Genomic DNA, 27,214 nt, shown 5'->3' on the forward strand with positions numbered 1-27,214 from the left:
TAACAGTTACAACTGCAGTCAGCACATCTTAGGGATTTGTAAGACTTTCACTGCTTTGAAATGTTCTGAATAAGGTGGGGGGGGGGGGCAAAGAGAAAAAAAGAGAGGGAACAGGAAGCTTTGAGACCATTTTTCCCTTTGGCTTCCTTGGCATAGATCTTGACAGACTTGAAAGCTATTGTTGTGAATTTTGAATCACAATGGAAGCTTAATTCAGAAATTGGTTTTCTTAAAGAATGGCTGGGAGATTTTAAACCTCCCTGGTGCTTGAAGTTGAGACTATGGCAACTACAGTACAAGTATGTAAAAGACTGTGAGCTATGCACAGGCCCTGTATAGGATTTAAATAAAAGTAGTAATATATAGTGGGAGTGACAATAGGACTTTGAATGGCAAGAGGTTTAGGGAAGTGTCGGTGTTAATACAAAAGGAGTTAGAAGGTCTGTATAATTAAACCTTGCTCACTTCTTCATGAGGCGATCTTTAGCAATAATAATAATAATAAATGAGACTATATAGCGCCAAATCAGTAGACAAAAGTCACTGCTCAAGGCGTTTTACAAAGAAAGTGCTATCAAGGTTATCATTGACAATAACATATCTAATTAAATTCATTTGTTACTTTTGGATTTGGTTAGTAACTTGCAATAATGCTACACAGGAACAGTCTTGTTATTAATAGTCAAGCGTGAAGTCACAGTTCCTTTGGCTCAGTTTTTTTGTTCTGTTTACATAAATTTGCAGGTTTCACTAAATTCATACTATATATACTGTTGTTTCTTGCTGATTTCATACAGAGTACGGTATGTTAAAATTATCACCGTCATAAGCGATGACTGAGCATTAGTAACATGACCAGGCTGTCATTATTTAGTCCCACTAAAACTGCACTAGGAATCAAATGATTGTTTTGCTCTTAGAGGAAAACAGACAGTGTTAACATTTAAACTGTGAGACATAGCATTTTCTGTTTCAAAATTAAATGTTAAGTAAATAACTTAACTCCTCATTTAAGAGCAACCAGGTGGGTGGTGTTTGACCACATAGATCTCTGGGAAATGAATGATGATAGCCAATTATATTTGTACACATGTACAGTATGTGCAGTTCTTAAAACGACAAGGAAACCAGCACTAGTACATGTATAGTACACCTGTAGGAATAAGAACAAGATCAGCTAGAATGACATGTGTGGTATCATGAATATTTGTTATGACCGACCAATGCTAGTGACCATGACTATGTTACTGAAGTATAAAACCTATGTGTACAAAAACTGTACATTAGAGTCAAGACAACTTGTATATGGTCAACATTAATACCAAGGGTATGCATCGTACTGTGATACAGTAGCCATACTTGGCATATATGTTATGATTACATTGTCAGTGTTGATTCACAGATTAAGCCACTTATTTTGTCAAGTTGTTGCCTCAACTAATATTCCTGGACCACAGTAAGGTTATGATTTTCTATTATTGATTTTCACAATTATGATAAAGGAAAAGTAATGTGCTTATAATTTCTTGCTTGCGAATTGATCACTGATCAGAGAAATCACATCACAATCAACACACACGTCAGTGAAAATTGGAGAGAAAAAATTGTCAAAAATAATCCTTATTGTTATGAAAGTTGCTTGAAAGGTCAAATGCACTTCTTATTAACTGAGAAGAAATTCCCTTTCAACCTTTTTTGGTTTAATTGAATGAAAATAGCAAAACTTGTGCAACTGAAAGTGAAACAGCTTCTATTAGAAAAGAAATACATAGCATTTGGTAAAAAAAAGTACTGACCAAAAGTAAAAATATGATTGACTGATGGTGACAATTATTCACTCTTTATTGATTTCATATTAATCATTGAACCTATTCTGTGTTCACTAAACTTAATCATGCTGGGTTAACTTCTTGATGAACTTGTTGGCTTTAGTCGTTGTCGCGTATTATGAAGTATTTGTGTAGAAGTGTGTCCAAAACGAGGTTGGGTCACCTTCTTCATACATTTCTACCACAAAAACAGTCAGAAGTAATACATGTCTCTAAAAGATCGCTATAGGTTTGTTTTGTGAGAGCGTTCAAGAAAGTTTCTTCACTCTTCTGTTACCTGTCTCTATTCTAAATATGCACTAAAATCAACCTAGCTTACAAAACTGGGTAACATTTTAGCACTACACACCTTCTGACAGATCTACTGTACTGTTGTAAATTCACGGTCAACGTCCACTACTTTTTCCCTTCCAAATCGAACCGTTCTGGAGGCTTACAACTTTAATTTCCATGGTTACAGTCAATCCACTGGGAATCTTGTTGGTCTTAAAAGATTTGAAGTTTTAGAATTCAAGATAACATCAGCTTGTAACCGTAGAGAAATGCTCACTTGTTCACTTTGTAGACTGACAATAGCAAGAATCTCAAAAGTAGAAGCAAAACATGTTCACAGTAACTCAAGCAAGGTTTTACTAACCCTGCTTGAAGGTTAAATGAAGGACTACTATAGTGGTTTTAAGTTATCTGATTTAGTGATCAATATTCTGTTGGCCAGATACATTCATAGTAGGCTGAAAATTCCTTCTTTTGCCCCGTTATTTGAAACATAACTTTGCAAAACTAATAACCTATGTTTTGCTGTTTTGTATACATGTATGTATCACTTACAGTGAAAGAATATTTTTAAATTACACACAGTCTGTACAAGTAAGTTAGAACAGTTTTGTGGACCCATCAAAGACCAATACTGTCTCTTTTCTACACAATTCGAGGTGACCTTTTGGCCCAGGGGAAGGTCAGTCACCAAGGTACTGTGTATTGGTGAATAGGTTACTGCTACAACTCTGCTGCTGTAAGCGTGGGAAGGTTTTAGCTGAATGGTGATGGATAGTTGTTTCCACCTGGTCGTAATCAATACACTGTCCTCCACAATGTGGCTATGTGTGAGGATAGGTTATTGATACAAACATGTTTGGTGTCAGAATTCAGAATTTGTCCTGTGTTTGTGAGATCTATGCCTAGATGGATGAATTCTATGAAGTAATGGCAAGTACTGTACAATATATATATGGCTAAATGCTTTGCAAGTTATTCCACATGTGTCATTAATACTGATTATGTGAACCAGAAGGCAAGGTACTACTGGTACTCATGAATAAACTAGATTTGCTTTGCTGCTCTCTTACCTGTCTCCCACTCCACATCTGCACTTTCCCATCTACCTAACTACACATTGGAACGTTTTAGCACTGCGCCCTCGCTCCCTGCGCTCCGCCCACTTACACCCCCTTCCGAATCTACCACCCAAATTTGCTTAGCATTTTTTGACCATTTTTTACGAGTTTCGGGAACTACATCTTTGGTCTCCGGACACAGGAACACTTTTCCAGTCACTTTCAAGAAGCACTCTATAAGTTTCCCTTCGTTTTTGAACATCGTACAGTATGTCACATATGTACATGTATACGTCATCTCCCTCTCTGTCTGGTGTTTTCAGTATACCCGTTGTACTAGCTGGACTAGCTGTGCAAGTTATTCCATGTCATTAATACTAATGTGAACCAGAATTCAAGGTACTGGTACTACTGGGTACTCATGAATAAGCTAGTTCAAGGTTAGCATAAATCTGCGCATGGGGTACATTGACCAGTCCTCTCTGTGACCTTTCTATAGAGCTGGCCAGTCTAGTACCCTTCACTGCAATGTTATACCACTGCGAAATATCTCCAGTATTGTAAAACAACAAGGGTATACATCTATTTCACCTAAAACTTTCTGAGACAAAAACATTTCCATCGTAGCTTTTTGAAAAGAAAACATATTTTTGCAAGATCCTCCTGTCCAGGTTAACAGGATCCCCATATTTTAAAACTGTAATGTGTATAAAATACTGTTGTGTCGCGTAACTTGCCTGTAGCCCTTCTCTGTCAATAGGCCGTGACAGTTTGAGACAGATGTTCGCGAAGAATACTATTAAATGTTATGTATTGATAGTTTGTGAAGTACTATTGGCTGATAATTACGATGCAGGTCATGATAGATTGACTGTAGCATGCGTTCCCTAACATGTACTGTAAGTATACATACATCATACTGTACGGAGCTTAGGATCTGGAAAATGCTTATAGATGACCAAACGTTTTGTACTTTTACAGAATCAACACTTTGACTTATTGCACAGTACTACTCCATGATGTAACTCACAAAGTAGCTTATAAAGGAAGAAATGTTATGAAGTCACAGTTGGTTGCTTTTCTAGTATATAACATGTAAACAAAGCGCCATTACATTACTGTCTGTTTGTCGGGACTTCTACAATATGTTTACAACTTAACCATTGCTGAAGTGTATACATTCAGAATTGGTATGTATACCTCTTACTCTAATCTTCGTGTACTTTGTGATGCTCGAAAAGCACAGCTTAAAATGCAGCTTTGTTGTGCTTGGTCGTCTAGGTTACAAAACCTACATAGTAAATTACTAAACTCTTTATATTTCACCCATCTTTAAGTGAATCAGTCAGTGACTAATTAATGCTTTCATTCTAAAGAACATTTTGATAGCCAAGATGGACACTTTATTATGTTAGTAGTCAGGCTTGAAGTATGAGTACAACATTGTGAGTACAAATACAATTCCCCTGCTACGAGTACAAGGCTCTAAGTAGGAGTATAATCCTTGACAGCAAATTCAGGCAACTGCTGTGAGAATAAAGGAGCAACAGTGCCAGTAACACTGCAACACTGGTGGTAATGATAGTACTCACATGTATTAGGCCTGACCCTTAAATTATCAAAAGTTTATAAACTTTTCTTTTTATTTCTTGAAATGAAAACTTTACCATTTAGCAGCTAATGATTAGCTATATTTATTGTAGTTTACATAATAACTTAGTTTTGCCAGAATCAATCGAAGAGATTCTTTAATATTATGCCACAACTTGACTGTTTACGTGTGTTCGTTCACATGTGTTAATACGAAACAAGATGTTTATATCATTGGGCAATCATTTAACTACAAATATTAAGAGGAAGGCTTTACTCTACTGTTAGACCATTGTGACAGGGAGCGGAGATTGGTTGAATTACATAAATTGAAACAGAGCAAGAGAACATGGCACCTTTAACGAGTTAGCAAATGTTGACTTTCAGAAAGTTTATTTAAAGCTAACTAGATGCAAAAATATAGTAGAAGAATACAGAGAAGGGATGCAACTACTGCATATAAAACAGAAATATGTAGAATATTAACTGGTCTGGTCAACAAGTGACCCAGAAGTGACTTCCAGGTTAGTCTAATTTAAACAGAACAAAGAGCATACTTAGAAAACTTGTAAGTATTAGTATACAAATAGGTACTGTAATTGTATATATCTGTACACATCACTACACCCAAAACAATGAACGCAATGTTCTAGACTAATTATCAAACCGGCTGTACATACAGTAGGAGAAAGAAATCCACAATTGAAGGAGACTTTTAGATCTTGCCATTTAAGACCAGTGTCAGGGGTTATCTATCAGTGATGGAGGTATGGGAGGGGATGTGAGAGGGGCAAAGATAAGGGCTGAAGTACCATGTTAGAGAAAGAGGCTCTGAGAGCCTAGTGAACACAACAATCTCTATCATTATACTGAGCACTATGTGGCACTGGCATAACTTTGATAGGCAACCTGGTTGGGACATCAATCACACCACCACAGACATTAAGTTTCAAAACAACAGAACTTTGTAATATCCCCTGTAGAGTACAGTACTGTATATGGCGGTCAGCTACGTTGGTAATATTAGACATGAGTCTTCAAGTTAGAATATATATAACTGTATATTTATATATCTTTATAATAACAGAGAAAGTTTGGCAAGTTCCTAACAGGATGTTCTATAGTGATGCAAATATCCTTTTGATAATGTAGCAGAAGAGAGTTTACCAAAATAAAGTCCGGAAATGTGTCATGAGTTAGGGTTAAGTGGAGTCTTAGGCAGGATATCCTGGATGGCTTTAACAGACCGAGCTATTTGCCATTTGCATCAACAGTATTAAGTGTCTCGTTAGATGAAAAGGTTCCCGGAAACTTCCAAAGTTTTGAAATTGATGAATTGATGCAATTGATTATATGGATGATGTTAAGACCTCTCAAACAAACGTTCGTTTGCTAAATGATGTTTCCAGATTGTAGCATGCATGGAAAATGTTAGTGAGCTGCTGTGAAATGATGTTCATGCTCAGATATCATTTGACTAAGTACTAGTTTTAGGTAAAACAGCAACTTCAGTTCAGTTTCGCATGTAATGTAGTCTGTACGTAGAAATTGTTTGACGGACAAAAAAAACTTTTACCACCAGTGAATAGATGAGTCCTGTAAATGTTTGGCATTATTACCATTTTCATGCTATGCAAACATATAACAACAAATCGATTGAAAGTTTTCCTCAACATCAGACATGTAGCCAGAGTATGATTTATTTTGGGGTGCGGGGGAGGGGGAGTGAGAGCACAAAAGTTAGCAGGTGTCTGTCCTAGGGAGGGGCTTCCCCCGACCCTTCTAGAGAGATCTGTTTGGGTAAGAAGGCTCAGATACCAAATGTTTGTGCTGTAGTCACCCATCATTTTTAGGTACATTTGTGTAGTAGATTTAATTCTTTACGGAGTGTTATTAAATGTAAGCCATTTTGATAAGCATCCTTCTACATATATATTAACAATTTGACCGTTTATGCATAGATCTATAGCATCTTGGGATGCAAAACTGTGTAAATTATTCCATCATGTTACATCACAAAGAGATGGTGGTCTTCATTAAGTGTACAGTACAGTACATACAGGAACATGTGCTAGTGAGTCTGTGGGAGAGCTATATATAGCAGCTCTGCTGTGTGATTGCAATGGAACTGATTTTGAAATGTCTGCCACTGCCTTGCAAATCTACTGTTAATTTATTGTCGTCCTGTCTCACACTCTGAGAAAAGTACGTAATGTTATGTACAGGGTTTGTAGGATAGAGTAGAAGGATATAGTAGAGAAGTTGGGGACCTCTACAACACTTTTCATAGCAAATGTATGCGTAGTCTTTCCATAGTTGGAGTACATGTAGAATTGGGACAAATTTTTTCATGGACCCACGTAACTACACTTGCTCAATTTTCAGTACGAGAGAGAGACCGAAAGCAATAGGTTTGTGACATTTCTACCGAACTTTGCTGGTGTGAATCTGGTGTGGAAGGGAATAGTGGATACTGTTATTCTTAAAAGTTTGAAGTTTTTTTGCTCCCAAAGTAGGTCGGGAGCCTCTAAGAAAGTAGGAAGCTAACATGTGTTGCTGGCCAATAATGGATCTTGAATTTTCCTTTCATGTTTGTAACCTCAAAGCAACAAACTGCTTTATATATATTTATTACCTACTTGGTTGGTTTCATGATGCCAGTATTGTACTGTCTACTGTATGTAATTGGTTTCTTACTGTTTATTCTTTCTTTCTTCCTTTCTTTAAAGTGGTGAGTATGAGGATCCCGCACTAAGGCTGGTACATCAAGTCTATATGAAGTGTACAAAAGGAGAAGTGCAATGGATTTATCCGACCAGTGCAATAAGGATCACTTTCCAGTTTCTCGATAAAAATACAGACTTCCGTCTGTGCATCCGACCGGCTGCCAACAGCCTAGGAGCAGATGTCTACCGGGATGTCCCGCACGGCGATATCGTGCCGGTGATCCTCCAGCAACGACCGGATCTCCACTACATGAACAAAGTATCAGGCAAAGAGATGCAGAAAATTACAGATGCCATGTTACATAGGACTAGACCTCAAGAGGTTCAGTGTTTTGAGTCGAGAGGTGGCAAAGCAGTGTTATTATTAGAAGCACAGAGAAACCCATTGAGTCTTCATCTGGTAGCCAGTTTTGACTATGTGCTGGAACCTCTCACACACAACTTATTGGATGTATACCACAGTTATAACGGTAAGACACGTAGTCACTTGGTAAATCAGATTTCACACCTATTGCTTCGTGAGGATGAGATACAGTAGTTCAACACTGGGCTGCTCTGTTACCTGTCTCAAACCTTCTGTTGCACGCACTTTCCCACCTCATTAGCCCATTAATTGGTAACGTTTTAACTGTTGGGAAAGATGGAGATTGAAAAGGTGATGGGTGTTGACCTGGAGGGAGGGTCAATGGGGTGGGGGGGGGGGGGTGGGGCAGTGATAAAAATGTTACCAGTTAAAAGGCTAGGTAGAAGTGAGTAAAGTATCATCGCTAGTAAAGTTGGTAACATTTAGCACAGACCCCACAGCTGGGATTTGGACAATTTGTGTCAAAATGTGCAATGAATTGGAAAATTATTAAATATATTCCTCTCACTTTAATTGAGAAAAATAAATAAATAACAGCAAAACAAGCTTCTAGCAATACATATTGACAACATGTGGTCAACTACATTACCAAACTTGGAATACCAAGTCTTAACTCGGCTTAAAGTGACAAGCGATAACACCAGAGAAATCCCTGTTTTTAAATTTTGTGTCTCACCAACAGAAGGTTAATGAGTGACATGGTGTGTTTGCTACATGGCACTATGTGTATTTATCTATTACTTGCATTATTCAAAAATTAATTGTGAGGGACAATGAATAGCAAGCTACTTCAAATGAATGGTGTTCAGTTGATAAAATCTTTATAAACCCAAAGTAAGTTGAATATGAACAATACTAACTGGAATGAATTTTGTTTTTTCTTGCCCCCTTCTGAGCCTTGACATAGTTATTCTCTCCTTCAATCAGCCTGGTTTTGTTTCCATTCAAGGCCACATATCTATAGTGTACAGTGTACCAACAACCCACTTGAATTTTTTTTTTTAGAATTGTAGAGTCACAGCTTGTTTTGATGCTTGTGTCCATTCAGTGGTTTCAAATAACAGTCATTAAAAACAAAATTTGGGCTAGACATTATAGACAAACTATAACTAACTTGTACTTTCCTGCAGTGTTAGTGCCATACCTCACCCTTCATTGTGTTGCATTAGAAGGTAATAAGTTAGTTGTTCATTGGAACAGAACAATGAAATATTCTTCAGAGTTCAAGCAACCTCTCAACTTTTCCAAACAGTGCAGCAGAAGTAACCCGGTCCATAAACAAACCTATTTGTCAAAATGGAAACCTTTGTCATATATCTGCAGCTCTTGCAGGCCACAGTGACATTTTGTACCCAATCCACAGTCTGCATTGAACTGTCTACTTTTGTTGAAAAAAAACTGGAAATAATACACCAGATAAAGTATAAAAGATGAGATGGTTCTAATTCTGAAATATTCTATCACAAGCACTACATAGAGACTGCACAGTATACAAATTCTCCAAAGTCCACAATATGTTGCATTCTGTTCCATGCTATTAAATTTGGTAGGCAGCGTATATTTACTTTGCTCCTCGCTTACCTATCTCCCCACATCCTTAACTGGTAACCTTTTAACACTGTGTGCCCTTTATGACCGGACCACCCCCCCCCCCAGGGAGGGTTGTGGAAACCTTGCAGGCCTCAGGAAATTTTGTCAGCAGGTCTGTGCTTTGTCAACCTGTGATGTACAGTACAGTACTGTATGTAAACAGGTGTGTAATTTTGGGTTGCCTATTCCAAAACAGTTTGACCAATTTAATGTGTATTGTATATTAATTCAATCTATCAAACTGAAGAACCCACATGGATGTTCTTAGAAAAATTTGATGATTCTAATATAAAATTGCCGCCTTGTTGGTTCCTGTGAAAACTATGAAAAAGTGCATTTCTCAAAAGGCATTGCAAATTTATCAGAGTAGAAAGCATCATGGGTTTCATTTTATCTTAAATATATTACCATAGTTCACTACAGTAGTTAATTGTCTCTGGTTTAAAATAACATGTACAGTACATTAGCAAAACATCAAGCCTACTCATACCCCAAATCTAAAGATATCGTAAATGAAAATTGAGTGTTGTGAAAGTGGGAAGTGCAGAACTGGCCTCTGAATGGACATGGCACATGACTACTTTCACTGATGATGGAGGTCTTAATGAACCAACCTCTGCGAGTATCTGCGAGTATGCTTACAATGCTGCAATACTTGTACCACAATGCTGCAGCAACCTGATAGAGGTTGTATCCTCAAGTCTACAATAATTGTCAAATCTGATTGACTTTTCTCAATGCCACAACATTCTTTTTTTCGCGATACCAATCCCCTTTCCCTCCCGTGTTTTGTTCTCCTTTGGTCCGCTCTCTACAATCCCCCCAACATCACGAAATGAAGCACAGTAGAAAACTACAATAGGTTTACCTTCACAATAAACCCTTAATTATACCCCATGGCTGATTGTAAGTATAAATCCTTCAGGCATTTTTTGGACCCTTTTGAGAAAGCTGGTCAGTCAAGATGGTCAAATGCAAAAAGAAGATAAAAAAAAAAAAGCCAGTCATTGACAGTTGTTGTACCATTAAATCTTTTCAATTCACAAAAAAAAACAGTTGAATGTAAAACCCTCACATCCAAATCCTTGTCTAAAGTCTTTTATAAGAAGCATATTAATGATTTTGTTTTTTCTTCTTCCATGGCCAACTGTTGGCCCTTACAAAGGATTACCTATTGATCATTGATCTGATCATCCAGCTTGGGTTAAGTAGGTCCCACTTATTCCTCTTGTTTGGCGGTCACAACAAGGTTTGGTTTTCGGAGGTTTAATGAAAATAACTGTAAGCGTGCACTGATACAAAGAAGAACTTTACAGTGTAATCCAGCAGATGATGGGAAAATTGTTTGATTTAAGAAGAAGACTGTCCCATCATGTCTTCTCCATCTGCTAATAGACTTTATACAGAACTGGTTCTCTGATGAGATATTAAATGAGTCAGAACGTTAGACCGTTTGCAGTAATCCGATCAACTCCTGTCAATGAAAAGGGAAATTGAGTCCCTTGCCTGAAAAGGCTCTATGGGTCCGATAAGATACCGAACCATCTGCCTCATAAATTTGAGAGAAAATCGTCTTTGAGGAGAAGCAATTAGGGAGGACGATTTACTGTTTGGTAAGATTGACTGGCAGCCGGAATCGGATGAAACCATTTAGATGCATAGTAGATGTAGAATTCACGATTTCACCGCGTAGAGAAAGGTGTAAAAACAAAGCATGTCCAATGCAATTAAAGTTCAGAGGCACTGTAGTGTAGTACTGGTGATATGGAGACAGTGTATAGAGGTGGCTAATATCATTACTGTTAAGAAGAAGTTGATATGCACAATATGGGCTGGTATGTGACAAAGACATTGACTTGAAAAACAATGCAAACTAGTGAACATAGCATAGGCTTGCAGTGGAGTAGTTGCATAAGATTTGAATGAAAAAAAACCTGGTGAAAGCAAACTATGGTTGTAACATTTTACATCAAATATAAGTACTTTCCTCCAGAAAAAAACATAACTTAATCACTCTCATGGCTGCCTTTTTGCTTTGAACCAACAGTCTGGTGTGGGATCAATTATTTGCATTCAACTTACTGTCAACAATTGGCTTAGATGGTTGTTAATAACAAGCTGCATGAGTTATTAACAGACCTGGCAACAATCAAAAAAAGAAGCAAAATTGGGCAAGCAAGCCTTGCCAAACAAAAACAATATACTAATCCCTCCCATAGGCTCTATTTAGATTTCATTTTCTGTCTGAATTAGCTTTATCAAGGAATTCTCTCCCAAAAAGTTCTGCCCCCTCTGGACTACTTATGCCCTCCTCCTTGGTAAATCTTAATCAGAGTGGAGAGAATATTAAATTAAATGAAACCCTAGTGTTGAGAATTTTCTGATGTTCTGTACCTAGCATCACCTGCTCAGCATGTCATAGACAGACTGAGTGTAGAGGAGGTACAGGGTCCTAGCAATGTACAGGTCAACCAGCAGCTGCTGTTGGCCTTTTAAAGATATTTCAATGGATATTATGGGCATATCTTGAAAAGGTTCACGTCCAAAAATCAATTTTACACAAAAGATATGACCATGTGTACAGTATGTACAACATACATGTATAGTAGTTAGGTCAGTTGCTGGAAAGTTGTCAAATGTACTTTTAATGTGGAAGGGATGATAGAGTACTATATATAGTTTATCATTTATGCATTGAATTTGCTTGACCTCCGGTTAATTGCAAGTTTTTTTTTTTTCACAAGGAAATTGTAAATTCCAGAGAACTAATTGCAATCAAGAGTATTAAAACATAATTGATCGATCTGTACTGTATCTCCCAGGACGACTCACTTGGCAGACACTACTCCCTTCTCCTTAATTCCCGTCCAATAAGAAATAATGCAATTTCTTGACAAAATCTGTTCACATTAGAAGATCAGTAGAAATTTGATGGATCAAGACTACCAAAGCATTTCTGAAAATGAACGAGACCGTACCATACACTTTTGATTTGTGTGTATAAATTTAGGAGCAAAGTTTCTCCATGGCCTGTATGCTGTTATATTTTCCTACCTTCCTTTACCTGATACAGAGTACAGACCTTGTTATGTGTTATGGACTCTGGTGGTGTACAGTAGTTAAGACCATGATAATGACAGACGATATCTCACAATGATACATTGTGAATATATTACATGCTTCATTTGTACACGAGCCTAATGAGTTTAGTTTGTTTAGTGATTAATTAGTGATCAGAATAGTTCCTTATAATGTGTATGTGTGTGTTGACACTATTTGTCCTTTGGTTTTGTTTAATTGATTAGTCACTGCAATAGAATCCTCCCAACACAAGACCCAGTCTCCCTGTGAGTCAGAACCTGATGCACTGGTATCATTCGTTCAGTCATTAACGTTCGTGATGGAGGGCGGCTGTTAATTAATGCGTAACACACATCTATGTATGTACACTAAACCACACCTTGGAAGTATTTCCATTGTCAAACTGTCAAAATAAAGGACTGTCACAATAAAGGACTGAAGTAAATGAGTAAGTACTTCAGCCACTTATCCTCCCCCCCCCCCCTTGTATCTTGTATACAATATGTTCCTTTGTTGACAGTTCCATTAACATACAGTTCTTTACAATGACAAGATGGATCATCTAGAACAACTGCATTATCCCTGGATTAAACTAAGCTACTGTTCATGTTGGGTAAGGCCTTAACATGCACAGGTCACAAGGATACACTTAAGCAAGAGAAGGGAAACATTAAATTTGTCATAGATGTAGTCTACAGTGCTGTCACACAATACGTGGGACACAGTAGCGAAGCATCCATACAGTCAGGGGGGGGGGGGGGCAGATGCCGCCCCTGACGGACTCAAATGGACTGCTGGCGCCCTTTTCAGCTTTTTACCACTTTTTACTTATTCGCGATTATTGACTTTTTTATTACGCTCCCATCTACCTATTGACATTTGTCACATTATCTGCAAATTAGCAAGGCCTGGAAAGGGTCAATTCCGGCGATCTAGGGAGTAACTTTACTCAAAAAATTTCTGTACGCTCCGCGCCAACCTGTGGTGGCGCTCCGCTTAGATAGTGTCGAAAACGCCCCTACAGACCCTTCTCACCCCCCTGACCAATACCCCTAGCTCCGCCACTGGTGGAACAGTCTGAGTCTACAGTGCCGTCATACAATATGTGGGACAGTCTATAACAATATCGCTAAACAACAGAATAGAAAGACACAATCATCTAGAATATATACTTTAACGTCAAGACAGCCTCCGATCTCGCCTATCTCCATACTCCAGGGTTCTGTAGTCTACTGTATGTACAGTAATGTAACTTCCCCCTATACAAGTGCACTATGAACGGTTTCGTTGAGCAGAGAGACCTACAATTATACTTTGATGGTAACTTGCTTTCTTTGGTTTTCTGCCACATTTGTGGAAGTTCCATTGTATTTCTTCCTCTTCAAGAACACTTCTCTAGCAGTGATTTCTATAGAACAAGGTCTTTTAAAATCTGACAGTTTGGTATAAACTGTAGAAGCATCTCTTTCTAGAGGACTATGGGGGCATTCATAATCAAGTGGTGCTATTTGCTCTGCACAGGGGAGCTATTTGAGACAAATTTTTGCACATCACAGAGAATGTGTGACACAAAAGAGATCAACAAACATTAGTAGCCCTTCACAGCCATTTGTAAGGTTTTTAAGCTTTTCTTCAACACCTTTCTAAGATCGGAATTTTTTATTCGTTCTTTGAGGTGGACCGTTGTTCCGTAATACCATTACAAATTCAGAGATGTTAGAAAGCAGAAATATCCGAACAGTATTTCCATCAAAACTTCTCAGCCAAGGATATAGTTGTTATAAATTCATAAAACAACAAAACAATCTGACCATCACCACCTGGCCATCCCATTGAGTCAGAGTTGTTGCAACGTCAGACCTTTTGCTGTCAAAAACCCACGTATTTTTTTTTCGATATGAAGATCTAATATCTGTCATCATCATTTGACATTTGATCATAGTTTGTTTTAATAGTGATGACCATTAATTTAATATATTTCACAATTTATAACCAGAATTGATTAAATCTGTACCTACACACGTGTGGACTGTTAATGTAACAATACAGTGCAGGTCCAATTCATTGACTCCAGTCATAACATTGTCCATAGTAGATGTGACAATCGTGTATGCTTTTGCACTTTTTGCAGTTATATCATATGTGCATACAGAACAGTCAGTAACAAAGACATTCTCAAATTCTTGAAAATGTCGCCTTTATTGTCTAGTACTAATAGAGGTTCTGGAATGATTAAATGTGAAGTTTTACAAACATTATTTTTTATTTTTTTTCGTGGTGGCTCTTACTGAAAAGACTTATTGCAGCTGCCCCGAAAACAAATACTTATTGCAAATACAAACACATCCAGGCGGCATACAGTACAAGAACTTTATTGCCATACCAGGGCTTTACCTTCCAAACTTATCATTCTTTATTCATAGTTCAAACTATGTTTACTTTATAAAGTTCAAAGCCAAGCACCCTTATGTTTTCTAACAGTAGTTGAGACTGATTTCAAGGCATAAAGGACAAGCACAATGGGTAAATTTACTCCATTAAGTTAAACCAGGCAGTAAATATTCGCCACATGTACACACACCAATATGGCAGGCCATTTTTTTTTGTCAGATTTGAAAACAAGCTAACACACATCAATCAATGATGCTAAAGAAATCAGTTTAAGTTGTAAAATTCCTGGTGAGAGGTTTCATCTGGGTTTGTTCATTCTGAGATAGTTAAAATCTCACTTCATACTGTTATCATCCCCCCCCCCCTCCCTGCCCATTACCATTTTGGGACATGCTCATAATAAAATGAGGCCATCTAGATCTTACAAAAATAAACTTTAAGAACTTACAACTTTGGAATGAAGCCAGTATTGTTTGGCAGTTTGACAACAGTCTGGCACAATGTTCATTGTTATGTAATTTAAACTGATCTTGTACAGATGCTGTAAACAACATCTGAGTAACCCCTCAACTGCCCTTTTATGGTGAAAACAAATGGGGGGGGGTTACCATATATATCTATATATATCTATATATATATATATCTACATACATATCTATATGTATGTTTATATGTATGTATGCGTATATGTGTATATATCATGTGATTGATAGAGCAACTGAGGAAAATGTATCCTAGAGTCAAGTATCAGAATGTCAGAAAAGAGTTCCAAATAACTTAACCATTGCAAAGGTACCACCCCTCTTAAATTTGATGACAGCAGGGTCATTAGTGGAAGTGGAACACCTAAAAGAGCCAAGATCAAATCCTGTGATTATCTTCTCGCATTCACCAAGCACTGGTATAAGTACCCTTTCTGTGTTCAATGTAAAATCTGTTGTTTCTTTGTCAGACTTTGGTAAACATGAAGCAGAACAGGGATTTTGCCTGGACTGCAAAATGTGTTCTGTCAAAATTTGCAAACTGAATAGATCTGGAATCACCTTTCGATGTACTTTGAGCTTAAGCGCCGACATGCAATCAAAGTAGCCATTTTATGAATCAGTAAAGTACCTCGTACTGTGTTAACACCTAGTGTAATAAAGTTTCTAGTCACATATTTCTATTATCGGTTAAATCGGTTCGAAAACAAACAATTGCTCCATGACACACACTTTATAACTTACAAGGTGATCTCTGTGCTGCATTAAGAACAATGTGACAGTGTGCTTAAGGTCAATATCATTAACTAGGCACCAGTAGGTCAATTACTAGCACCAGCTGTGCAGGGCAACTGTGACTGACCTTTCTATGAATGCTTCCTGGTAGTCTAGCAAGCAAACTGATAAAGCTCTCTAAAACTCTAAATTTGGAGAATAAACTGTTCTGTAACTTTCATAGCATATATGCCCAAGTAGGCCTACATTAATTCACCTACAGTACTAACAGTAGGTACATTAAATTGTTGATATTCTGTCAACCGTTATAGTGACAGTGGGGATTTATTTTAAGGTGTGTGCAGGGCTAACCCCTACTGACTCTACTTGCACAAAGTGAATGGTTGGTATGTTGCATCAATGTAGCAATAGCTTAGTATATCTAGAAAAAGCCAGTTAATTAAATGCTTATTTCGCTTCCGTTCTTACCTTACCTTTTTTTTTCCACTGCACTGCCTAGAACACTCTGATAACATTTAGCACTGTCCTCATGTTCCCTCACCACTCCCTTCCTTCACTGCTCACCCCTCTCCTCCCTTATCTCCTTTACTCCCACCCTACCTTGCAGTCTTCCACAGGTTCTTCACAATGTTACTTACTACTGATCTGAGTCAAGCATGTTAGAAATAGATTATTTTAATTTTGACTTAGTTTTGATGACAAGGGAACCAATGCAGTCATGATGGTGTGTGTATATATTAGTGTGTGGGACCCCCAGCGTGTAAATTACAATATCTCAAGGTAGGAATCATGGATACTTATCATACTTGGTGTGTGGGTGCATCACATTGAGTACAAAACCCCTATTGTTTTTGGTGGAAGTGTGTATTGCCACTACAGTAGACTGACCTGTGTTTATCATGCCATAGTGTAAATTGTATGTATATCAAAATAGTGATTCAGGACATATACATTATAAGAGCTATTTCTGGTGAACAAGCAGAAGTCTAGTGTAATAAAGCCATCAAATCCTCAATGCATATTTATCATTCTGGTTTCGTATGTTAAACGTTTGATTCAGCAATTGATTTTTCATGTCCCATTGTGGGCTACTATACAGGAATGTATTTTCTAAGCATTATTTGAAAACTTGCATATACACAATATTCCTTCAAAATTGTTAGAACTCAGATTGTCTGATTTGGGATGGAGGTGAAAAGGTTCCCTGACCTGAAATGCCAACAATCTGGGGTGATGATAAGTTTTAACCTCTCCTTAGAACAGGGCAGATATAAACTGATACAGGTGTGTTCAGAACAAACCATGTGTACAGATGGTAAGAGTTGTTATGGCAGCAACCTTTGCCCATAGGGCAATAGGCAAGGAACAAATCTGTTTAGGATTCAAGAGTTTATGGGAAATGGCAAGAGATTTTGACCAGGTCAAGCTGGCCAAAACTGTTTGAAAAGCACTCTGTAGAAACAAGTGCAAACTTAGGCAAGTATCTGGGCAGGCATGGTAGGATTGGGCTTAATAAACATTCTGTTCACAGATTCACAGGAAGTCAGGGGAATTGTCCTCAGGCTTTGCATAGTGGTCAAGTTTGTTTGAGTTGTGTTTACATTGTATACTACTGCATATAGCAGTAGGACTGGCCTGGTACTTGATCAATGATAGCTCAATGTCAGCAGAGTTTACAGTGTAAGAGTGTGAAGAGGTCTAAATCTGAATTGTGGTAAATGTTGGACTATTCCAGTGTTTTTGATTGTTCTGTCAATATGCAGAACATCCACACTTTTTTTGGTGGAGGACAAAGTGTATGCTCTCCACTACAATGAGAAGCTTGTTTAGTATAATAGTTATGACTGCTGTCATCACAAGTAAAATGCCATAAACAAAATTATAATAATTTGGTGTTTTATTTGCCTCTAATTTGTTTATGGTGTACTACTGCACATATATTAAGACTAGCATATATCATGTTATAAACAAAATTATGATTCAAATGGTGTTTCATTTGCCTCTAATTTGTTTATGGTGTACTACAGCAAGTTAATTAAGACTAGCATTATTTATGTTATGATACAGTATGGTAAGGTGTGTTATGGTATGGTACTGTACAGGATGGCATGGGATGGTATCAGTATGCTAGTATATCTAGGAGCTACCAGGTTACAGCTAATCGTTACATACCTATTTGGATAAGATTCATGTCCTGCCATATAGCTACCATATTGTGATTACTTGCAGTAACTCTTCAAAGGAAACTTACAAAGTGATTGAATTAGTCGGTGATGATGATACTCCTATGTCTCCACATATCCTCAAAGAAGATTTAAATCCAACAAGATTCTACCGAATATAGATCATAATTCGTAAGTCTTCTGAATGGCTGAATGGAATGGAATATGAGGGCTGATCCAGAAGTGAAATGGGGATGCAGTACTAAAATTTTACCACTTTTTGTTAGTGACTGTAGGTAGATTAATTTGCATATTTTTAGATGGCGGAGGTCATTTGCAAATTTATATTAAAACCAGTTACTTTGTGGGTGTGTGTTTGTCATTGCATTTTCATGTAAGTGCTACATGTGCCCCCCATAACACATACTGTACCATGATCCTGGATATTTCTAAATAAAACCATAGATGATCTTTAGGGCAAAGTATTCCTACTGCAGGAAGCCAGCAATTATGAAAACAAACCTTACAAGGTTAGAATCTTCTGTAAAAACCATCCAGATTCCTCAAATTCTTCTTCCAGTTCCAGACACTAATCACTCATCACTATATTGAGCAAAACTCTTTTGAGATTCCTAGCTGGTATTAAAGAAGGCCACAGAGGTGTGCAGACCTGTTGGAAAGAAGTCGTATACAGTTTGTAGTGATTGGACCTGATATTCAAATCCTTGTCCAAGATTAAGAAAGAGCAGCACGTTCTGTTTTTCAGCAATGTCAATGACTTCCAAGGACTGTACTATTAATACATGAGAACATACTCTACCCACTCTCGGTTTGGACTTCCGACAAAATTTTAAGCATTTCCTATGCGATCAAGGAGGAAGGAAAACTACCTAGTAGGGTCTTCCCTTTTCTGTTTTACTGTGATGCTAAATCTTAAATTTTGCACAGGAAATGTATCTTTTGTCTATTTCCTTTGGAAAGTTACAGGAATATGCCCAGGGTATTAGCAATGTTCATTAATTTGTTTCATATTTGCAGCTGGAAGAGCACATCAGTTGTTCTGTTATTTGTAAGCTTTGTCCTCATCTCTGTATGAAATAGATGCCACCATTCTCTGCAGAGGCTGGTTAATACAAGGCTGGATTGCTCCAGGACATTTTACTTTAATTTCAAATATCAATGTTGCTAACGAATGATCCGTTTAGCTACCAAAGCTAAGAGCAAAGACGACTGTTATGAAATTGACACTGTTGTCTCATAATCACTCACTTACAGTACTACTCCAGCAATATTGCTTCTTCTATCCATCTGTGCAATGGCATACATCTCAATGGCATAGATTCCATCTCAATGGGATAGATTCCATCTCGATATTATCCACTTCTTCCCCTCGTTCTCTCCTTTTCCTCCTCACTAGCACTGCCTCCTCAACTTGTTCCATAATTTGTTGAGTAGAGGGCATACTGTACAAAGTGCATGAATTATTGTGCTGTATATAAACTGTAGTCAAGAACAAGTGCAAAAGGCAAGAGAAATTTTCAACAGCTGTGTGTACTAGACCAGTTACTTAAGCTTTTACTTTTCTCAGTTCCCAACTCCCTGAGGTTATTAGTCATGGATTTCATTCTCAAATCATCCTGACACCATCTCATCATATCATGGGTTCCCTATAACATGAAACCATGCACCCCTCCCTCCCCCTGTCTGTACTCTACCCATTTACAATTTACTCTCTATATACCCAACTGCAATACTGCTGACACACCCCATGCTGTTTTGTCTAACACAAGTTCAGTACCACAAAAAACGGCTGGAAGACACGTGACAATATTTTCTTCATGTGAATCCTCCATTCATCATAAACTCAACAGGTCGTACACATCCTCTACTATACCGCTTTAAAAATACCAGTGCTGGATTTCCTGACACACACATGAGGACTTGGCTTGCAATTAGGGAATAACTTCTATTATCAGAGCAAATCAATTGATGTGATTGGCAATGCTTGTCAAAAGAAAGAATCTGAGATGTGATTGGCATGGACAGTTTGAAAGAGGTTTGAACCTGACTATGCGCATCTGTCATTAATTGTTATTTCTCTTTTGCCATTCTATAATGCTACAGATTGAATAATCATGTTTTCTTTTCTGTTTCTTGCTTTGTCCCCCTTTTGCAGATTGTAGAAAGTGCAATGCTACAGAGCTCATCAGAGAATATTGTGCGAGTGATTTCGGTAAGAATTTTGGTTAGTTTTTGAAGAACCATTGTTAAGCTACATGGAAAAAAAATGAAAAAAAGGTTCATAGAAGCCTGCCTGACTATGTAGGAGGCCAGCTATCTACATAGTAACATCTGACTGACATGTCAGTGACTTTATATTCAGGGGATGAAGGTAGAAGCTAAAGCTAAAATGTTCTCTCCTGAAAGTTGACAAGGTATAAATTAGAGGACATAGTTATAGCACATAAATTGTGTTTGCTAAAGCAGTAAATTTTTGCAAAGCATTTCCCTGAAATGATCACAATTAAGGGGTTTAACAAACACCATAACTGCATAAATGGAAGAACTATAAAGTAGTACCTTAACTTTGTGTGCAAAGTTCCCTTCATTTACACTGATCAGTTAAAAACTCGCTAGTAATAAGAGCTCTTTACTAACTGTAGATTGTGGGTGGGGGGGAGGGGAGGGGGTGTCTAGCTATTTTTGAAAATTACAAGGCTTGGTTGGAAATAATCCAAAGTTTGCAACTAACACAGAATTAAGTGTGAGGACAAACCCAAACAAAAAAGATTAAAATATTGAAGAAATGGTAATATTTACAGTTCATGCCTATCTCAACTTTACTACTTCATGTACCTTCCCATTTGACTAGAACTTCTAGAAGTATGTAACAATTTCACCGACCTACCTCAGGGTCATGCAGTGTCTTTTATGACAGTGGTTCACACAGTCTTTTCTACTTGGTTAACAGTGATTAAAGGCAGACTTTTGGATATCACGCCAGATGTGATGACTAGCCAGAACTACATCGACGTATTAGCCAGCCACATATACAGACAGACCGACAGCATCTTCTTACCGGCCAGAAACAACCACTACAGGGGAGTCATCATTCGACCGTTACAATGCATGACCACTAAAGACCACAGCAGCTATCTCATCACTGGAGGCATCGGACTCGGTGAGGCCAAAGCCGGCTGTATGGTCAGATTCCAACAAGCGAGGAGATGGTTTGTCGAGATGACCTTAGCTGGACTCAATGAATGTGACCTCAGTCAGGTCATGGAATACTCTAGGAGGAGATGAGGATCAAGGGTCATGTATGAGGAGGAACTTATGGGGAAAGCTTGCCTAAGTGTTAAAAAGCTTTTCTGCAGGAACAGAAGTTGATCAATCAACGGAACTTTTCCACAGGCTCCAAGAGAAATTTGTGGAGAAGTGTAAAGGAACAGGGTCAAAAGGTTATATTACTATTTAAAGGAATGAGCTGGAACAATCTTCCGCATAGTTTGGAAAATATTGTTCATGCTGACCTAAGATATGATGAAATATGCCAAATGAACTTTGACGGACAGGGGCATGTGACCGTAGCAGAGAAGAATGGCAAGAGAGACAGAGAAATATTTATGAAGTAAATATGTATTTATAAAGATTTTATATTAGCAGTGTAACATTCCTCACAAATAAGAAGAAAACAAACTCTGACATATGGCAGAAAGAAAGAAAAATCACCGCTTGTGCCAATGTTGTGTATTTGGAGAGGATTTGAGAAGAGGGTTCTTTAAAGAGACACTGTCACTGGTGACTTTGAAAACAGCACTAAACTTTATAAGTGAGCTTTCAAAGTGAGTTATAATATACAGTATGCTTAATTGTAGTTCTGTTGGGTACATTACAGCATTGCATGTCTCATACCACCCTTTTTGTTGTAGCAAGTAAAACTACTTCAAAGTTTGTACTTATATGACATCTTATGTTTCAGAAACTTATACTTCCATTTGACCTGGAAAGCAGGATCGTTGAAAGTAAAAGGCCTGCAAATTTGGGAAGAGGAAGGGGAAAAAATTGGAAAATGAATTCAAAGTTTGTAGGATATTTAAGAAAGACATAAAATAAAAACTTGTCACTTTTTAGAACAGTACCTTATTAAAAACTTGATCCAAGAAAGGTCAGAAGGACAGACCAGAGAATTACATATTCTTTGTTGGAATTGAAAGGCTTTATAACTCAGAAGGTAAAACCAGGTTTTGAAGACATTTCAGGATGTACATTTTGATGTGCATCGACATCGTGATACACATGATTTAACAAAAGAAGAAAACTTCTCAGAATGATTGTATGTTTCCTGATACATCGATCAAATTGTATATCAAGATAAAAACCGAAAGGTATTTGAAGAACTTCAGCAGAAATTACCAAAATAAGACCTAATATGTCTGTTGTATGATCCTTTTGAATCTGAGAAAGTCATAAGTTCACTTGATGTGAAAGCACCAACTAGTCAGCAGAGTACTATTAATGTAGTGGCCACAGGATCATGGATCAAATGGGATCTTAAAATCGAGCAAAGGGAGACATAGCAAGACTACACTAGCTCAATGAGATGGTTTCTACATCTACTTGATGATATTGAACCTGTCGCATTTGACCAAAAATTGCTGTGTGCACTGTTCTGTTTCTTTTCAGGCTCAAGACCACTTTAAGGCGCTGAGTTAACCCCCCTGTCCCTTGTCAACCCCATCCAATGTGCCAGTAGCCACACATTGTTTGAAGCTTGAACAGCTCTTAAACATACATACTTTTTGTACTTGGGTAAACGATGGCGTGAACAAATGATAATTTGTTTAATATTAAGCTCATGTCTTGCTTTAACTAATTGCTAGAAACTTAATCATGTTCTCACATATAATGAAATGTTGTTTCTTTTATAGTTGTATCAATGTTTTTGTTAACTTTAGTAACTGTAATACAGATGCACAGCATGCATAGAATATATTTCCACTTTTCTATTTTATGTTCAAACATGCCAAGGTTAATTTTTGGTATATGGCATTACTGGACTTACAGCATTACTATTTATGTTCTCAAGATTTCAAAATGTTAAACCATAAGTGTTTTAGGTCTTTCATAAACTTTTTTAAAGGTGTAACAGAGTTTCTTCGTGTCTGTCATTCCTGGGAGAAGATACAATTGAAGCTTGATGCTTTCAAATTGATGGATGGATTGGAAATAAAGCAGTTTAATTTCCAAGATAATGAGTCATAAATGCACAATTTTATCTTTAATAGTTGCCATCATAATTCTTTGTAAACATATGGCTCATGAGGTGTAGCAGTGGCCTACCTTCAAACTGTGAATACTCTCTCAAGAAAAATGGTATTTAAACCATTTTTTGCTTGCAGGTGATTATTACTATACACCGTAACAAAACCACTAGTGTCATCTGTTAGTGGGAGAATGTCTTGCTTTGTGCAATTTTAGTCACATTTTTTTAATCATGTTCATCAATACAACAAAAGTTATGCAAAAGTAGTGGTATTTTCCTAAGACTTCCGCCATTAATATATTTCGCCAAATGCTAGTTTACCACAGTAGCCTATGCTATACCCCTGTCACTGCAGCTTGGTGAACAGAGTCTTTGGTTTTTATATCTTCTGAAGAAATTTCAATTTGCAATGCACCAGAAAAAGGTTCAAACATTTGTATAAAACAAAACTTACTCAACTTGTTGACTGTTCTGAACTCCTCTTTCAAGTTTCAAGCATACTACATGAAGATGGAACATCAGTATCCTACCACAATATGCTTGGACGAAATGTCAGCCTAACCTTACAAGCTGATTTAGAGCATCTCTTTTTATAATTTGCAAGTCCCAGATTTTCAAAATATGTCATAGTCTAAAGTTCTTGTAATTATTAACTTAATTGACAGCCGTAACAATAATCGATTAATTATTCATTTCTTCTCATTGGTACTGCTCACAATCAAGCTTTAAAGGTAAAATTATTTACCTATCCTAACAGGATATGTAATGAAGACACTATCAACCTAACCATGTTAACAACCTTGCGAGTTCTTCAAAAAGAAGACAAGTCATTGTATGTGTAATAGGCTATCATTGCTTCAAGTACAAATATAACTACTTTGACAATGTTTCCAATTTCAAAAGCCCAAAAACATTAGTTTTAAGTAAGAATGTTATGTTTCAGTACAAATTTCAGTTATTTCTACCATGAAATGATGTTTTTCTTGTTAATTGTTAACTATGTCTTACATAACTTGTTTTGATTATGTGTTTCCATCATGTTGACTGTTTTGATCGGTTATTTCAAATTTGCCAGTTAATTTCCATTTCTTTTTGTTTTGTTCAATCACTGCCATGTATCATAAATACTGTATATGTTCTTATCAATATATCAGATTTTCACCAAAATAAAGTATTGGTCTTGTTTGATTTGTTTCGCTGTCCTCCATTTAATCAATCATCTTTGTCGGTACTGGAAATAGATATCTTGGTAGCATATACTGTTCTTAAATGACTCAACAAAATGAGAAAAAAAGCTTATCAAGTTTTACAAGTATAAATTGTAAGTGTCCACTGAAGCGCGTATATGGCAAGCCTAATGAGCAATAATTCCAAAAATTAGTTTATCGCCGAGTGACTCCATTGTTTGAGCGAAAAACTCAGTTTTGCAAGGTAAAAACAGAGTTTATCAAAAACTCAATCTGTAAAATTGTGTTTTCAAGTCAATAAACTCAGTTAATCGGACGAGTTAACTCACTGAAAAGTTATTCATATCTAATATAATATGACACGTTCTGTGACGAATATAACTGAATGAAAACTGATGGGAAAAAATGAAAAAATACAGTTTTCATTTGGTGAAAAATATGTGGAAGGTTAAGTTTCTAACAGCCGCTTCAAAGACCAAAACTGATGCAAATATTTTAAGGTGCATTAGGACCAACAACAAATAGTGAATCATGATCACAGTGAAATTATAGGACCACTTTGGATGGGTTATCTGCTCCATAATAAAGGTAATGACATCGATTGTCATCTTCTTCATGCACGTGGACGATGTTTTTCATGCCGAAACCACCAGTGAATACTAGCTATATTATCTACAAACTCGCGATTCCGTATGCCTTTGTTGCACCATGGCTTGGCTTGTTGAGGTAACTTTGCGCACTGGGGATCCAGAGTCCGACCTACTGCAATGAGATAACACAACGGTACGCATCTATACCAATTATGTAATTAGCTTACAGGCCGAACAAGTATTACATTCACAGCAGGAAGCTAATTAAGTGAGAGAAAAAATATCGCGTTTTCTTTTTTCATAATGGTACTGAATATAGGTACACATAGGCCTACATACGTTGCTATTAATTCGAATTGGGGGCTGGTGGTTACGTCTACAGAGGGTGAAAAAAAACAGGAACAAAGACCTGAGGGAAATTTATCCTTGTAAGATCAATACATAAATATCGTATATGGAAACAAATTATCTTAAATTTATTCACTCCAAAAAGTTTGCTACCGGTCTCTTTAAAGTATTTTCCTCGCGAATCAACGCGTCAATTTTGTTATTCAAAATACTGGTTGAGTGAGATGCTCTAAGTCACAGGGGGGGTGTATATGCTAATCAGCATTGTGTTGGGGACGGTGGAGAGGGGGCGGGGGTTCAATAGCCCATAAAACGTGTAGATTACAAACAAACAAAAGGAGTGTTTTTAATGCTTGTTAGTCTGCCAGAAATATTCAGGAATGAACATTTGTTTTAGTGTAGTTTTCTTCACTTTCGTCAGTTTGCACATGCGCATAACTCGAACACACTACAATTGCTACATTTGGATCGGATTGAAGGGGCTTCTAAAATGTATAGGCCGCGTAGTAGACCGATTGGAAAGGGTTGTTGTGTAGTTTGAAAATCCTATATCGAGTGGGAATGTCGTGTTAACAAAATATTGTTTCGAGGAAATTATAAACAAGAAGTACGCTGTATAAACCTGTGCATCTTAAACATACGTAACTTGTTGTCTATGGTCGCGAACGCTTCAACATGCGGTCTTGTGCTGCTATCGATGCTAAATCGAATGCAAACTAAATGTGGTATGTTTTAATCCCTTGACGGTTCAGAGAGAATTTATCCCAAAGAATTGTCTCCTATCTCAGTCAGAATACCAAATTGAGTACAACATTCTCGTCTAGATGTACATAATGATATCGATATTTTGGCATGTTGATCACGGGGACATACAGACAGCAGGGGGCTGAAACGGTATCTTTAAATTTATAATGATGGTTTATGGTTGACTGGATGTGATCCATTATCAGTCTTGTGGTCATCCAACTTAGCCCACACAGCGCCCAAACATGTGGAGGAGCATGGTGCACACATTGGATTGGACAGTTTCGAAACTAAATACTTTTGGTTAAATATTCTCCTTATAACATATATGATATATAAGACCGATAGTTTCATTATCTATCAACTACATGAGTAATGCACAATTTTTGTAACGTGTTTCAATGATACAAGGGCGTTCACAATTATTTTTTTATAATAAATATATTACTCATCACGGTCGATGAACTTTGAAGGGAAAGGCGGGAGATTATCGCTTTTGAGGACCGGTCGTCTGCACAGGATATACTAAAAATCTGAATCGCCCATATGAAGCAGTCAAAGCCATAAAATGTTCGCACAACGCTTATCACTAAACAAAATTATAGAGCAGTGAGGGAAGCTGTACAGCTGGATAAAGACATGTATAATGCGTCAGAGTTTGCCAGAAAGTAGCGCTACATTCCGTTGAGCCTACACATTCACCTGTAGCCGGAATATATATTCGAGTAGCCTACATGCAATGTCTAGGCATACATGTAATATATAGGCATACATTTGTAATGCATACGGCTATAG

General features: G+C 37.3%; 1 protein-coding gene and 1 long non-coding RNA gene across 4 annotated transcripts in view; one reads left to right on the plus strand and one right to left on the minus strand.

The window, feature by feature from the left end:
- Positions 1 to 24,721, plus strand: part of LOC139959689 (meteorin-like protein) — a 28,626-nt gene extending 3,905 nt beyond the window's left edge. Inside the window, exons 2-4 of the mRNA XM_071957489.1 lie at positions 7,483 to 7,949; positions 20,461 to 20,517; positions 21,256 to 24,721. Of these exons, the coding sequence (XP_071813590.1) occupies positions 7,483 to 7,949; positions 20,461 to 20,517; positions 21,256 to 21,590 (859 nt within the window). The 3' untranslated portion in view covers positions 21,591 to 24,721. The remainder of the gene's footprint in view (positions 1 to 7,482; positions 7,950 to 20,460; positions 20,518 to 21,255) is intronic.
- Positions 1 to 27,214, minus strand: part of LOC139959690 (uncharacterized) — a 70,747-nt gene that overhangs the window by 27,521 nt on the left and 16,012 nt on the right. The window contains exons 2-4 of one of the 3 annotated variants that reach the window (XR_011790209.1): positions 19,558 to 19,784; positions 18,812 to 18,954; positions 7,968 to 8,107 (exon numbers count right to left, since the gene is read on the minus strand). This is a non-coding gene — a long non-coding RNA (uncharacterized lncRNA). Of the gene's footprint in view, positions 1 to 7,967; positions 8,108 to 18,806; positions 18,955 to 19,557; positions 19,785 to 27,214 lie in introns of those variants that run through there. The other 2 variants (XR_011790208.1, XR_011790207.1) reach the window with 2 other exon arrangements.

This window comes from Apostichopus japonicus, chromosome 19, assembly GCF_037975245.1.
Source record: "Apostichopus japonicus isolate 1M-3 chromosome 19, ASM3797524v1, whole genome shotgun sequence".
In the NCBI taxonomy this organism is placed as follows: domain Eukaryota; kingdom Metazoa; phylum Echinodermata; class Holothuroidea; order Aspidochirotida; family Stichopodidae; genus Apostichopus; species Apostichopus japonicus.